Source organism: Thalassophryne amazonica, chromosome 17, assembly GCF_902500255.1.
Source record: "Thalassophryne amazonica chromosome 17, fThaAma1.1, whole genome shotgun sequence".
NCBI classification, from domain to species: Eukaryota; Metazoa; Chordata; class Actinopteri; order Batrachoidiformes; family Batrachoididae; genus Thalassophryne; species Thalassophryne amazonica.
In genome coordinates, this window is record NC_047119.1 from 30566301 (window position 1) to 30582144 (window position 15844).

General features: G+C 39.1%; 1 protein-coding gene across 1 annotated transcript in view; it reads right to left on the reverse strand.

The window, feature by feature from the left end:
- LOC117530000 (serine/threonine-protein kinase TAO3-like) overlaps window positions 1-15844 on the reverse strand; it is a 32892-nt gene that overhangs the window by 1206 nt on the left and 15842 nt on the right. The window contains exons 2-8 of the mRNA XM_034192930.1: window positions 13610-13974; window positions 11425-11661; window positions 11184-11312; window positions 10853-11056; window positions 5357-5596; window positions 3827-4039; window positions 1167-1349 (exon numbers count right to left, since the gene is read on the reverse strand). Coding sequence (XP_034048821.1) covers window positions 1167-1349; window positions 3827-4039; window positions 5357-5596; window positions 10853-11056; window positions 11184-11312; window positions 11425-11610 — 1155 coding nt within the window. The 5' untranslated portion in view covers window positions 11611-11661; window positions 13610-13974. The remainder of the gene's footprint in view (window positions 1-1166; window positions 1350-3826; window positions 4040-5356; window positions 5597-10852; window positions 11057-11183; window positions 11313-11424; window positions 11662-13609; window positions 13975-15844) is intronic.

A 15844-nucleotide genomic window follows, 5' to 3' on the forward strand; every position in this document is an offset into this window, starting at 1 on the left:
ACATGAACGTACATCATTCTTCCGTGAGGTGCGTGTCTCTGCCTGCTGTCCTCATGTGGAAATACATAAAAACAAATATCGCTTTTGCGACGGCTGGAGATCGCACACATTGACAGGCGGTTCCAGCTGGAATGGACCATCAGATCATGTGGACACGCAACAGGTGATCTGAATGTCACGTCTGTCTGACAGGACACGCATTGCAGGACCATATGACAAGCCAACAGTACAACAAATACGCCACTTTCAGTCACGTATCAACAGAAATACGTGTAACAAATGCTGTTTGGTCAGTTATTATGGCATTTATTTTCTCTTTTTTAAAAAATACATTTACCTGCTTGTTGATTTTAGCCATTTCACGCTCATGTTATAAGACAGTGATTGTAGCACAGTGGTAAAGTTTCTATCTGGTAATCAGAGCTTAGAGGTTTGAATCCTGTGAGTGGCATTTATTTTTTATTTAACCAGGGTTATTTAACCACGGGGTTCTGTATTGCATCCCCTCTTATGTATTATTTATACATACAAGTACAAACATAAACTGGGTTTATACATAAAAACCCAGTGATATTCACTAATTATACAGCTGTTTTTTATTTTATTTTTCTTCACATCAGTGGCGCAATGTGGTGCACCATGTCCCAGCTGCTCACACTGTGTTCCTGCTTGCACAGCACCATCATGTGCATGATATTGTCGCAGGTGGATTGTTCACACCTGCCCGTCAGCTCAATGTTTTTGTGGTTCGCTCATATGAGCTGTTCCGACGTGATTCACCCTGATTTGTACTTATTCGTACTATGTGTAAAGGGGCCCTTAAAGAAATTCCAAGGTCAGACTTCACTGACACACCAAATTTGGTAGAAACCAGCAAAGGTCCTCGGAGGAATAGACTAACAAACAGCAAGGCAGAATTGACCTTGGTCAAAAATGATTTACCTTTGGCAAATTTGACCTTGATGGGCAATTTCATAACCCACCTCTATATGTATGCTGACTTTTGTGCAAATCAAACATAAAAGTTGACCTTTGACCCCAATACGCTTTACCCACAGTATTTGAGGTTTGTTAAATATGATCTCGCTAGAGTAACATATAGATAATATACATATATATAAGTATTTGTAGCTTTTAAGTATTTAAATCTTTGGTACTGAACATACCTTCTGTTCAAGGTGAGCTCTTCGTATGGAGACCTTCTGCTCAAGTTTCTGCTGCTCTCGCTCATGTTGGGCCTCCATCTGTGACTTGGTCTTTCTCTGGTACGCATCCAAGAGTTCCATCTCTTGCTTCAGCTGCTGCTTTAGAGCTTCACACTCTGTTTCCTGCTGTGCTTCTAAGCGCATCTACAAATACACAACCAAGAAGCCTGAGTAGGGACTCAACAAGAAAACAACACGTCATCAGCATAGAGAAGGATTCACACATTACGTTGCAATAACCAGTGTTTCAGAGATTCAAATGTGCTTTGAATTTGGGAGAAACCTTGTACATTGTAATGTAGTTCTTAATTACTATTTACATGTTACATGATTAGTTGCACCTGTTGCAGAGTAGTAGCTAACTAGTAAACTTGTGGATCAATAATATGATAAACAGTTATTTCTGTTATTGAGAGAAAAAAATCATGCTGCTCTTTTATTCATCTTTATTATTTTTTTTTTTAATGTTTGTGACCTGAGGAGGATGCAATAAAAGCTCAAGATGAAAATGGAAATGGTTCATCTAGAAGAGGCATGCATGTAGTACTTTTTAATCTACATATCTACGTATTGGGTTTTGATCCTCTTTGAGTTGTGGAAGTGTTGCCTAAGACAGAGGAAGTTAACAGAATTACAAATATATATTACAGAAATTTGTCAGTGTTGTTCTCAACAAAAAAAAAACATTCTATCAGTAATGTGACATTCACTTAATTTATTTGCACAAGGAGGACAACTGCAGCCTGGCCCATAAGTAACTGGACAGTGATACCATACTATATATATATATATAGTATTGTATCTCCTTCTTTGTTTTGCCTATTATTTTGCAACTTTGCCTTTATCGTGTAGAATTTCAACATGCAGTCTTAACACTCTGTGCACACATGATCCTAGCATATTTTAAAAATTAATCAGACTAGGTCCTGATTAGCACTTGGCTGGGAGAACCCTTTGGAACACCAGTGTGAGGAAGGGCATCTTCTGTAAAAAATAAATCATCATTCTATATTAGAATACCCAAGTAGCCTCTGTGTGCGTGCATGCATGTGTGCGTGTGTGTATGCCTTCAATCATGGAGAAACTGTGGAGAGCTGACATTTGCTGTTTGGTATGCTTATGTATTTTGAGTCAAGGACGAATGCTGCAAAAAGAAAAAGTTGATGGGACAAAACCTTTTGGAGAAATTAGTGATATTAGCTAACAACAGTGAACAATGGATGTTGTGCTGTAATGCACCATGGGAATTTGGAGTTTGGGGGGGTTAAATGTTGTTATTGTGGTTCATGTTAGTTTAACTGTGTTGCCTCTATTATTATTATTATTATTATTATTATTATTATTATTATTATTATTATTATTATTATTATTATTATTATTATACAGGAAACACACTCATCAATAAATAAATCAATAAAAATGTGCCATATCCCAATGCAGATCTCTTCCAGGTGTCCTGTAGCAACCCCGTTGTACAGCAGATAACTGTAAGAATTGTTCAGATCTGGTTACAAGCACCACAGTTTGACTGTGTATACCTTTTGGTACATATTTTAGAAAAATAACATTAGCCATTTGAATTTTCAATAGGCAGCCAAGTAGGGGTCAATTGAAGAATTGCACAAGGGCCAAAATTAAAAAACGTTCCAGTCATATTGAAAGCTATACCACATTATGTGTCTGAACACAAAGATTTCAAAAAGGTATAGTTTGAATTATCTATGACTGAATGTTATGGAGTTATGGGATAAAAACAGCGAGAATAGAGCCAAATGTCAATTTCAGTTTGTACAGAAATTATTGGTTAAACTAATAGGATTAACAAATGGAATAGTTTTGACTGTGCTGTCTGTTTGGTCTGCAAGGTAAAGGTCAAACAATGTCGACGTCCATTGGATTCTATGACATGTGACATATGTTACCCCGTAACATGACAACTGAGTATGACACATGGTGCAAACTATTCCTTTTTAAACCATATTAACTCAAACAATAATTTGCATCATGTTTTACAAGATTTGGAGCAACTTTATCTTCTGACCCCTGTACAAACTGAAGCTGACCTTTGTCACCATTCTTGCTGTTTTTACCCCATAACTCCATAACATTCAGTCACAGATAGTCTACACTATACTTGTTTGGAATCTTTGTGATCAGACACATAATGTGGTATAGCTTTCAATATGATTGGAATATTTTTTTTAATTTTGACCCCTGTGCAATTCTTCAATTGACCCCTACTTGGCCCCTCTTGAAAATTCAAATGACAAATAACGTTATTTTTCCAAAATACTGTATGTACCAAAATATATACACAGTCAAATTTTGGTGCTTGTAACCAGATTTGAAGGATTCCTCTGCAAATTCTGTTACCTGCTGCACTAACTGGGGCAGCTGAAATTTCAAATCTTGGGTTGTTGCCCAAACTCTTACGGGTGTGGCTGCACACTCACCGGAATGAAATAAATTTGTTGTGCAGTTAAATACATTTGAAACTTACTCGACAAAGATTTGCGTGTCGTTGCTGCTACCTAATATGATGAGCATAAATACACATTTCACGAATGTTAAATGAGGCACACTGTTGGTGTTGGTGATGTGGGGCTTCAGGATGTTCGCACCGCTTGTGAAGCCATCATCTCCTTGATGCTCTGCTCATACTGTTCAGCCAACACCGCCAGCTTGCGTGTCTGCTCCTCTTTTAGGCTCTTCAGGATGGTTTTGTGGTCACCTTTGGGAGAGACCTCCAGCTGATGGTTTCTAAGAGCTTTGTACTGCTTGTTCTGCACCTTGCAGGTATCCTGGAACTGCTTCTTAATCTGCATCTCCGTCATCTTGAGTGTTAAAACACAAAAAGCAGTTATGCAAATTGACAAGCATTATATTGTCTAATGATCAAAAGTCATGGGCACTGTTACAAATACACAATGTTTCAGTTTAAAAGGGGCTATTTTTTTTGCAAAATCAATTTGATCAAACTTTTTATAGCACACATATCTATCGAACTATCTCTGTCTCATTCCATATGTGTTCCCTCCATTTTGCAATGAAATTTGAATTTTTGTTTTTTCAATGTCATTTGACATGTTGAAAGTCAAGGTCCTTGGGACATTTTGGTAGCACTGGGGTGTGCATGAAATTGGTAAATGGACTACATTTATATAGCGCTTTTCCATCTGCATCAGATGCTCAAAGCACTTTGCAATGATGCCTCACATTCACACAGGCACACTCACACACCGATGTCAAGGTGCTGCCATGCAAGGCGCTCACTACACACCAGGAGCAACTCAGGGATTGCCCAAGGGCCCTTAGTGATTTTCCAGTGAGGATGGGGTTTGAACCGAGGATCCTCTGGTCTCAAGGCCAACGCTTAACCAGTAGACCATCACCTCCCCATTTGTTGAAGGGGAATATACTGAGTGATAGAGCCCCAAAAGAAGCTTCGTAACTGTCCTAAATTTCTCCGAAAGCTGAAAATTGAAAACTTTTATATATATATATATATATATATATATGTATATGTATATATATATATATATATATATATATATATATATATATATATATATATATATATATATATATATATATATAGAAAATTCACCTTATTTGTTTAATCCAAGGATGAAAAAAGTTCACACACTTATTCAAGTGAGCTCTTGTGTAGCAACATAGAGACGTAATTTTGTTGTTAAATTAGTGTAAACTGGCCGTAAATCTACCATCAACCCCAAATGGGGGGAGCACCACTAGTATTTTGCTAATTCTTTCCAATGATGTAACTGTGCCGTAAACCAGTGTAAAACCCTTCGTGAACTACATTGGAATTCCATCGCCAAACTGATAATTTATGTATAATTGCAAATCATTTTAAATAATTGGCGGTGAGTTGGATGGGGGGTGGTGGTTGGAGGGAAGGCCCTAGCATTTTGATAACGTTTAGGAGATCAGATGAAATCAATATTCCATTCATGGCATCCTGTCATCTGGACTAACCAATCCAGACAATGGTTGTGTGGAGTAGAAATTAATATCTCATCAAATACTGCCAAATAATTTCCATGAAATTCATGTTGTATCAAAAAACTAGACCTTAGACAAATACAGTCCTAACACATATTGGATGGTGTGTGTATGTGATAAGTCACCTTGATGTTTCTGGGCTGCTGCCGCTGCTCCAGCGTGTGTTTCTTGTGCAGCTCCTGCTGCCGTCGGCTGTTGTACTCCTCCTGGTTTTGAAGTTCTGTCTGGTGCTGTAGTCGCATAAGTTCAACACGCAACTTCTGCAACATCTGCAGTTGCCTGCGCTCCAGGTCTTGGGTGGACTCATCTTGCCGGATCATCAGAGCATGTTCCATTTCCTTCTGGGTTCTTTTTTTATTCAGCTCCTGGGACAAAAAAAAAATATTTTTAGTGATATTTTTACCTCCACCAAGGAGGCTATGTTTTCTTTACCATTTGTCCATCTGTCTGCCTGTTTGAATGTCATCAGGATATCTATAAAAATCCATTTGTAGATTTCAGTCAAATTTTGTGGCAAAGAAGGTTTTTGCTCACAGGACAACCCATTACATTTTGGTGCAGTCCAGTACCAACATTTCTGTGGATGCTGGTATCTTCTGCTTATTATGAGACCTTTTTTTTTTAATAGGGGAAGTTATCTCAAAAAAGATATAGCCTTCGCCCTGGAACTATTAAAAATCTTATTTCTGAATGAAAATCAACAACACAATCAACTCCCACTCTCCAGCAACACATGTATTGTAACTTCTCAGTTTCCACTTCCCTTTTTACTGTACAAATCTCACTTAAACACATTCAATCATGCAAACTAAATATCTACATACAGTCGCTATCTATTTTGTCAACAGTTACATTAATATCGCTTGCTGTTACATGTCCACAGAAACTGTACTGTGTAGCCTCCTGTTTGTATCATCATACACTATAAAACATTTCAAGATAGTTTAACTTGGAAATCAAACATCACCTGCTACCTTGAAAACACAATTTAACTCAACTAGATGAATACATTTGTTTCGGCTGAGAAATTCAAGTTGAAATTGTCCTTTCTATTTACCACATAGTGTCTGTATTTTAGTTGGATTTCAGATGTACACTCACTGGCCACTTTATTAGGTACACCACTTCAGTTGCTTGTTAATACAAATAGCTAATCAGCCAATCACATGGCAGCAACTCAATGCATTTAGGCATCTAGACGTGGTGAAGACAGTTTGCTGGAGTTCAAACCGAGGATCAAAATGGGGAAGAAAAGGGATTTGAGTGACTTTGAACATTGTTGGTGCCAGACGGGCTGGTCTGAATATTTCAGAAACTGCTGATCTACTGGGATTTTCAGGCACAACCATCTCTAGAGTTTACAGAGAATGGTCGAAAAAAGAGAAGATATCCAGTGAGTGCCAGTTGTGTGGATGAAAATGCCTAGTTGATGTCAGAGGAGAATGGGCAGACTTGTTAAATGGGTGACTGTGTGATGCCATCATGTCTGAGGAATGTTTCTAACACCTTGTTGAATCTATGCCACGAAGAACTGAGGCAGTTCTGAAGGCAAAAGGGGGTTTAAACCAGTACTAGCAAAGTGTACCTAATAAAGTGGCCGATGAGTGTATATGACCTATGAACTGTGTATAACTATTTCATTATGTCTATGATTCAATAACAGTTTGATACCTTTTAGGTCAGTGCAACTATTTTTTCTGGAATTGCCATTCCCCAGTCCCACTTTTCTTTTTCGAACTGGCAACTTAGAAACCCAAGTACAATCAACAAGTACAAGTCTCAGTCAACATATTTAATTGCTTTAACTTTAGAAAACTTGTGCAGTTGAGTTGAAAATCCAACACTTGTAGAGCTGTTTCAGCCAAAGAGAATAAGTGGGCACAAATAAACTGAGTTGTGATGTTTTACAAAGTAGCATGTGTATTCTGTTTTTTATTTCATTTGTTTGTTTGTTTCACCAGTAGATGTCAGTATTCATCAGTGAGCTTTTAAAATGAGGCTTCAAGTTTTAAAACTTTTGGTGAAGCATTTGGCAGGAAAGCCTCAGCAATACAACAACACTTCATAACACCATCACTATAAGGTAGATGAAGGAAGAATACTGCTTTTGGTCTTTGATCCTAATTCCTTTGTTCCTGGACCTATCTTTAATTTGGATCCTGATTTTTTTTTTTTTCATCTTGTTTACAAGATCAAAGCAAATCACATCTAAATCCAATGTACAGAATCAGGTCTAAATCCTGACTTCTTCTATCTTCACGACAGGATCAAATTAATCAGAAACCAGGATCATAGATGAGTGCTATGGATCAACGATGAGGTTCAGGTGGAGCAACCCAGTCTCATGCATTTTTTGTTTTGAGTTTAGTTCACTATTTTAACTGCCCCCCCATTACCCCAAATTTCCTGATTCCATCATGAATTTATTTCATGGTGTTGCCACAAAAATGTGATGCATTTCCATGATGGAACTACTAGATTAAATCACCTTTCGTGATACCATCATGAATTGGTGTGAGATTAGGTTTGTTGGAGATAACAAATGTGGATGTTCAGGATCTGATGTTTGTCTATCCATAGGTATTCCAGATCCCGATAATGATCTAGTAGAAAAATGTGGACATAGGTGGTCCACTAGAGTGGACTGAGGATTTGAAGTTTGACTCGAGGCCCTTCTAGTTAAATAATATGCTAGCATTGTTGTTTCCTTTATGATGATATTTATGCTTTATGAGGTTTACACACTGAAAGCTTATCTTTATCTGCTTGGGGAGCATAGTTTCTGACTGTGCTGACTTCTGCCTCCCTGATGGAATCTTGCCTCATATGGCCCTGATCAACATTACTGGCACTCCTGATTTTTAAAGACAAATTTTAAAATGCAGAAATAGATTGCAAAAATTCTGTAGTTTAAATAGATGCAACAACATCTCAGGCCCAAAACATTGCTTGTTTGGCATCTCCTCCATCCTCCATTACTAGGGGAGCTATGACCACTACCTTTGCACTCCCGCCAGGACTAAACTAAGCCAACTTTTTTAGGTTCCTTAGATGACCCAAAAACACAATCAGGATGTTCCCAAAAATAAAAACTGGCCTCAAGCCACATAGCCAAGATGGCCTCCAAGATGGCCACCAAAATGGGATTTTTCACTAAAAGACCGCCAGTTTTGTACTTTTCTGGAGGAAAATCAGCTGATTTTTAAAAATCCAGTTGTTCAACTGGCCTTATTTAGGAGAAATTGAAAATGTCCTTTATAGGCTGTTGCTTATTCCTGGATTCTGTAGTATGAAGTAAATGAGAGTCAATGACCCCAACTGGATGGGACACCAGTCCATCATAGATTTTACTACCCCAGTCAAAGCCAATGACGTTTCTCATCCAAGCACACAGACAGGTAGCGTGACCAACAATTAAACCCAGATCTACATGATGGTAGTCTGGCTATCTTATTGATCCACCTGCTACACCTACTATCTGGGAGGATGGACATTTAATTAGACTTTGTAGACCTCTGCTCCATAAAATTCCTTAAATGGAATTTCAAATGATAACCAGTTTGATGGATCAGATTTTGATTTGGTCTACATCACCACAATCTGATCAGAGAGCGCATACAGTAGTATTCAGAATAATAGTAGTACTATGTGACTAAAAAAATTAATCCAGGTTTTGAGTATATTTCTTATTGTTACATGGGAAACAAGGTACCAGTAGATTCAGTAGATTCTCACAAATCCAACAAGACCAAGCATTCATGATATGCACACTCTTAATGCTATGAAATTGGGCTATTAGTAAAAAAAAGTAGAAAAGGGGGTGTTCACAATAATAGTAGCATCTGCTGTTGACGCTACAACCTCAAAACTATTATGTTCAAACTGCTTTTTTAGCAATCCTGTGAATCACTAAACTAGTGATTTTTTTCATGATTTCTTCACATCTGCGAGGCATTAATTTTGTTGGTTTGGAACCAAGATTTTGCTTGTTTACTAGTGTGCTTGGGGTCATTGTCTTGTTGAGACACCCATTTCAAGTGCATGTCCTCTTCAGCATAAGGCAACATGACCTCTTCAAGTATTTTGACATATCCAAACTAATCCATGATACCTGGTATGCGATATATAGGCCCAACACCATAGTAGGAGAAACATGCCCATATCATGATGCTTGCACCACCATGCTTCACTGTCTTCACTGTGAACTGTGGCTTGAATTCAGAGTTTGGGGGTCGTCTCACAAACTGTCTGCAGCCCTTGGACCCAAAAAGAACAATTTTACTCTCATCAGTCCACAAAATATTCCTTAATTTCTCTTTAGGCCAGTTGATGTGTTCTTTGGCAAATTGTAACCTCTTCTGCACATAGTAGAGAAGCTTGAATCTTCGACTGGACTGGGTTGCTTGACTTGAGGACGTTTTGCTTCAAATCACAGAAGCTTCCTCAGCTAAAATTCTTGCTCTGGGTGAGCTGAGGAAGCTTCTGTGATTTGAAGCGAAACGTCCTCAAGTCAAGCAACCCAGTCCAGTCGAAGATTCAAGCTTCTCTACTATGGAAACCACCTGGACAACTGAGAGCCTACACAGAAACTCTTTTGCACATGTCTTTTATTTAACAGAGGGACTTTGCGGGGGATTCTTGCAAATAAATTAGCTTCACACAGGCGTCTTCTAACTGTCACAGCACTTACAGGTAACTCCAGACTGTCTTTGATCATCCTGGAGCTGATCAGTGGGTGAGCCTTTGCCATTCTGGTTATTCTTCTATCCATTTTCATGGTTGTTTTCCGTTTTCTTCCACGCGACTGTTTTTGATTTGTTTTTTGTTTTTTTTTGTTTGTTTGTTTTTTTTTGTCCATTTTAAAGCATTGGAGATCATTGTAGATGAACAGCTTATAATTTTTTGCACATGTGTATAAGTTTTCCCCTCTCCAATCAACTTTTTATCAAACTACACTGTTCTTCTGAACAATGTATTGAACGTCCCATTTTCCTCAGCCTTTCAAAGAGAAAAGCATGTTCAACAGGTGCTGGCTTCATCCTTACATAGGGGACACCTGATTCACACCTGTTTGTTCCACAAAATTCCCGAACTCACTGACTGAATGCCACACTACTATTATTGTGAACACCCCCTTTTCTACTTTTTTTTACTAATAGCCCAATTTCATAGTCTTAAGAGTGTGCATATCATGAATGCTTGGTCTTGTTGGATTTGTGAGAATCTACTGAATCTACTGGTACCTTGTTTCCCATGTAACAATAAGAAATATACTCAAAACCTGGATTAATCTTTTTAGTCACATAGCACTACTATTATTCTGAACACTACTGTACTTCCGCCAAGACCATATATTGCTGAAAATCCAAATCACATCCAAAACTGAATCATTTATTTCCCCAGAACATTATCTAGCCAACTAACAGACAGACAAACACTGGTGAAAACAAAACCTCCTTGGCTGTGGTAAGACGTTAAATGTTAAACTGTACAAATATGTTCACTCATCTCAAAATGATTGTCCTGGCAATAATCACGTGTTTACATCTGATTTTGTTATTATTAATGTGATTAAAGTCTGATTACTTAAAATGTAATTACAGTCCAGGAAATGACATTACCTCTCTCAGTTGTTCCTGTTCGATGTCGTGCCTCTTCAGCAGAGACCGGCGTTTGAGGGCCCGACAGCTGCGTTCATAGATGAGGCGCTGCTGGGCCAGAAGATGGGCTTCCTCCTCTGCTTGAGAGCGCTGGATTGTCTCTTTGTGCCTGGATAGATGCTCCTGCTTCTCCTCTTTAGGTGTGCAAAGGTCTTCATCCATCTCCTGTAGCAGAGGACAAACACAAATTACAACCCAACAGACAAAAGGAAAACCAGTCGAATGCTCCAAAGACAACGTTACTGGTAGTAACTAAGAATGACAGACATAAGTAGATGGTGTATTTACTCACTTCTTTGATCTTCTCCTTACAAAGCCTGTACTCCTTCTTCTGACTGTCTAAGAAAGATGTCAGCTCTTTCTTCTGCTGAGCAATAATCTGCTGCTGGATCCTCCTCTCTTCTGCTCCCACTGACTTCATCTGGGAGAAAACATTCAAATACTCCAATTATCACCCTTTTTCAAAATACTTCACTGTAAGCTTTTTGGCCTCATCACATCACTGCCTCGATGTCCTGCCCATGTGGTCGTACCTCTTTATCTGTCCGAGCAACGTGGCGTTTGGCCAGCCGTTCCAGCTCAATGTAAGTGTTATTTGCATGTGTCTCTAGTTCCTTCTGCAGCCGGAGCCTGTGCTCATCCATCTCGGCCTTTAGCCTGTTCTCCAGGGCGATCAGCTGCTTCTGGTGCTGCCGCCGCATGCGCTTATACCCAGACATCTGCTCCCGCAGCTCAAAGTTCTGTTCATGCTCCTAGATCTACTTGATGACCTAGACAGAGGAATGCAGAAAGCAAAAATGCAAAGATCTCCTCTTAACGTGTGGGGTTGAGCAACATTTCTTCAGGTAATCTTGCAGGATCCTACTCGTAGAACATAAACGTGATGGTGCCTTTCAGCAACAATGTGGCAGTAGAGTGATTCTGTGTTGATGGAGATCAATTAAACATAGCACTTATAGCAGAACATATGGACAGTTACACAAATATGTACTTAGGGGGATTTTCTTTTGATTTTCTTTTCTTTTTTATTATGCACCCATTTTCAAGAACTAGCAATGCTGGAGAATTGCAATCATTTTTATCTCTTGGAAACTTCAACTATATTCTCGTCAACTTTTACGGCAGTGGGAGTTGTATTTCTGGAGATATTTACATCTAAACATGTGATCGCAGTGAAAATACAAAAATAAAATAAAGCACTACAAAAATGAAAAACACTCAATTGTCAAAATTCAAACAAAATATTTGACTAAAATTTGGTCTGAAAATATACAAGCAGCAGTGAGCTTGGTGGCCTCAAAACCAAAGGCTTTGGAAATGAATAAAACTTACAAATAAGCTCATTTTATGATGCATGCAACTTCAAAACTGCATGTTGAGAGCCAAGAAAATAAGTTTATTGCTCTGATTTAGTACATTTCTCAGCAGAAACTTTCCCTTTCTCTCATTCAACCCATACCGCTTTGCCATCCCCTACACTCTGTTTCTTTTGCAGCTAAATTCTTGGAAAATCCTTTCCACTGGGTTGTGTGGATGAACAACATTGTTAGTTGAGTTTTACAATGTAAAATGCAAAACAAACAGAAAGTGATGTCTTACTTCTCTGATTTAGTACATTTATGTACAGAAACAGTCACTCACTGACAGTCCCACCTGCTCCTAATCCATCACCCCTCCAGTATCCAGAAACTATCAAGCAGTAGACATAGGGTATTACATGGACAAAACAAAGTTTTTTTGTTTTTGTTTTTTGTTTTGTTTTGTTTTTTTGGCTTGATCTGGTGCATTTTTATTTATTTTATTCAATCAAGATCTCTTTTATAAGGGAGACCTGGACAATTTTTAAGTTTCCAATTCACCTAACCTGCATGTCTTTAGATGTGGGAGAGTACCCATAGGAAACCCACGCAAACACAGGGAGAACATGCAAACTCCACACAGAAAGGCCACAGGTGGGAATCGATCACATGACCTTATTGCTGTGAGGCAACAGTGCTAACCACTAAACCACCGTGCTGCCAGTAAGGTTCACCAGAGTTTATCTTCACTATATGTCCTGGTGAGTTCAGTGATGACAGCATTTATTGTTTTGTTTTTTTAAGTTGTGTACACATTCTGGAGGGAATAGACTAACATATTTATCTTTCTCTTTATCTATCTACTACATGGTTAAGCTTTGAAAAAGTCTAGAAATATGCAAAGTTTGAACAAAACCTGACATGGTTGGACATCTCGATCTTACTGACACAGATTGACTCTATATTTGGAGACTTGACTGCTTATTTCCATTCTTATGCTTCATCAGACTCAGCAATATCATTCAAATAGCCTCTTATATCCTTAAAGAAAACCAAGGAGGAAAAAAACCATGTGACGTCATCACAGGCTTCACAAACCAAACTGGAAATGCACAAAAAGAAAATCGTGTTCTGCTTTAAACACACACACACACAAACACAGGCCAAGCAGAGATTTACATGGCATACATAACGCAGTGCACGCGCATAAGAGCAGAGGCAGAAAGGGAATCTGAGGATGGGGAAAAAATGACATCCATTAACAGGATCTGGTTGCCATGACTACAGATGTACAGCTGAGAACACAGACACCCTTTCCCTCCCCTCACCTCCTCATCCCCCCCGCCACCTGCACAAACGCACACAAAGGCACGCGCGCACATGCATTTTAAACAATATATGACAAATGGGGGATGCGTACCAAAGATGCTGATTTGATGGCGTTAGTGCGTTCACAGATCTTGCAGTCGAGTGGCCGGATCTGGTGAAAAGTAGGCCGCAGCTCTGGCCTGGTGTCCCTGTGCACAGCCTCATCCCTCACGCAAGCATGGTCCTGCAGGGGGGGAGGAAAAGGAGGAGATCGTGGGGCTGGGTGCTTCCCAGGCCCGCCGCACTCGCTGTTTGTGCTCGAGCCGTGATCGGTGCTGAATCTCCCAGAAAGCTGCGCACATCCAGCTTTAAGCGCATCCTTCTCCCCGCTCGCTCCGGCTGCAGGTCCTTTCTAAAAAGGACATTGCCAAACAATCGCAGGTGCCACAGACAAGGCTGGATGTGGTTGTTCTTTTTCTTTCTTTCTTTCTTCCTGGCGTCCCCTCTTCCCAAATAGGAGGAACCAAATGGATCCTCTGGATAAGGCTGAGTTATGCAATGCCTACCATCGATAATCGCAGAAAAATAGCACAGGGGTGTATTTTACTACCACTCTTCTTTTCCTTTTCAGATTGCAAGAAATGTTTGGGAGGAAAAATACTTTTCCCGTGCTCCCATGCTCGAGTGTGGTACCATTTTTAAAAATAATGGTTTCAGATAAGGCACATCCAAACATGGTTCTCCTTCGTTTGGTGATCCTGTTGTATTCCACTCGAATTTCTGTCCCACATTTACGGCGCATTTGGTCATGGTAGGTGGTTCTGGTGCCTTCTATTCATCTCTTTCCTCTGTCCCTCTTCTACACTCCCCCTTCCTTTAAAGAGACACTGCATTACTATAAAAACATCTCAGCCTCAAGATCGCTGACATCACACTCAGATATCAAAGTTGTCATCTATCTCATATACCGATTAAACTTTTAACTGACTGCAAAATATGCTCTGGGTTTATTTACGTATTTCTTTATCCTATACACCGATTTTTAAGGAAATATAACTTGGAGTATGAGGTTTTGCCTGTGTTGAACCGCTGAGGTAGATTATGAGTTCATTTCCATTTTAAAGATGTGTTACCTGAAAAGGACAGGAAACTATAATAGCATTCAGAGAGTACAGAAGACTGCCTCAGACAAAAAATTGATCCTTCTTTTGATTTGGTCAATCACAATGCATTTATTTTTTTAAACAACAACAACAACATTATGTTTGCATATTGCACAGAGAACTATGGTGTACCTCAGGGCTCAGTTGTGGGTCCACAGTTATCCTACCTTTCTATACAATCTCCTGTTCAGGTAGTCATGGATTAATGGTCATTGTTACGGTGATGACATGCAGATGTAAATGGCTGTTATTGACAGAAATGTGGCTCAAATGGTTTAACTGGTGGCTTGTCTGGGTAAAACAAAAAAGGAAATTAGATGTCTTAAAAAAATTTTACATGTGAACTCAAAGAAGACTGAGATACCTGCTCTGTTAGACAGACATCTTTAAAAACACTGGCTGCTATCTGTAGGCCAGTTGTACAATATAGTGGAATAGCATGATTTTCGACCAGTCTTGGTCAAACGTCTATTAGATTAGATTAGATTAGATTAGAACAGAACTGAAAATGACATTTTTCATTCCCATAACATTGCAGTGATTCGAACAGTTTTGCCTATGGCTGATGCAGAGACTCTAATTCATCTTTGTTTCTTCCAGAATTGTTTACTGAACTGTACATTTCTCTAATTTACCTCATAGTAGTATAAAGAAGTAAGAAGAAGAAGTAATGCTTATACTATAGGCCCCTAGGCCTGTTGGTGCCAGTGCTTATCTCCAGATTCCATAGCATGAAGCAGGGGAGACTCAATAACTCCCCCCTGGATGGGATGTCAGTGGTGTTGCAGTTACTTTGAAAAGTTACTTTGTTATTTACTTTTGTAGTTTCTTTATGCAGTTACTTTATACAGTTACTTCATTAGCAGCTTCAGTTCAATTCATTTAATTTACATAGCACCAAATCCAGTGATGCCGGTAACGCGTTACTCTAATCTGACCACTTTTTTAGTAACGAGTAATCTAACGTGTTAATCTTTCCAAATCAGTAATCAGATTAAAGTTACTTCTCCATGTCACTGTGCGTTATTATTATTTTTCATTGTGGGTCGACAGCAGCATTAAACTTGGTCCGTGGGCAGGAGGTCGGGGTTTGACTGAACTGCCCACTTTAAGCAGAGCTGTGAGCTTTTCATCCGCGGTTTTCTGTAGCAGCTCGTCCTCACCTCTTAAAGCGCGGTGATCAG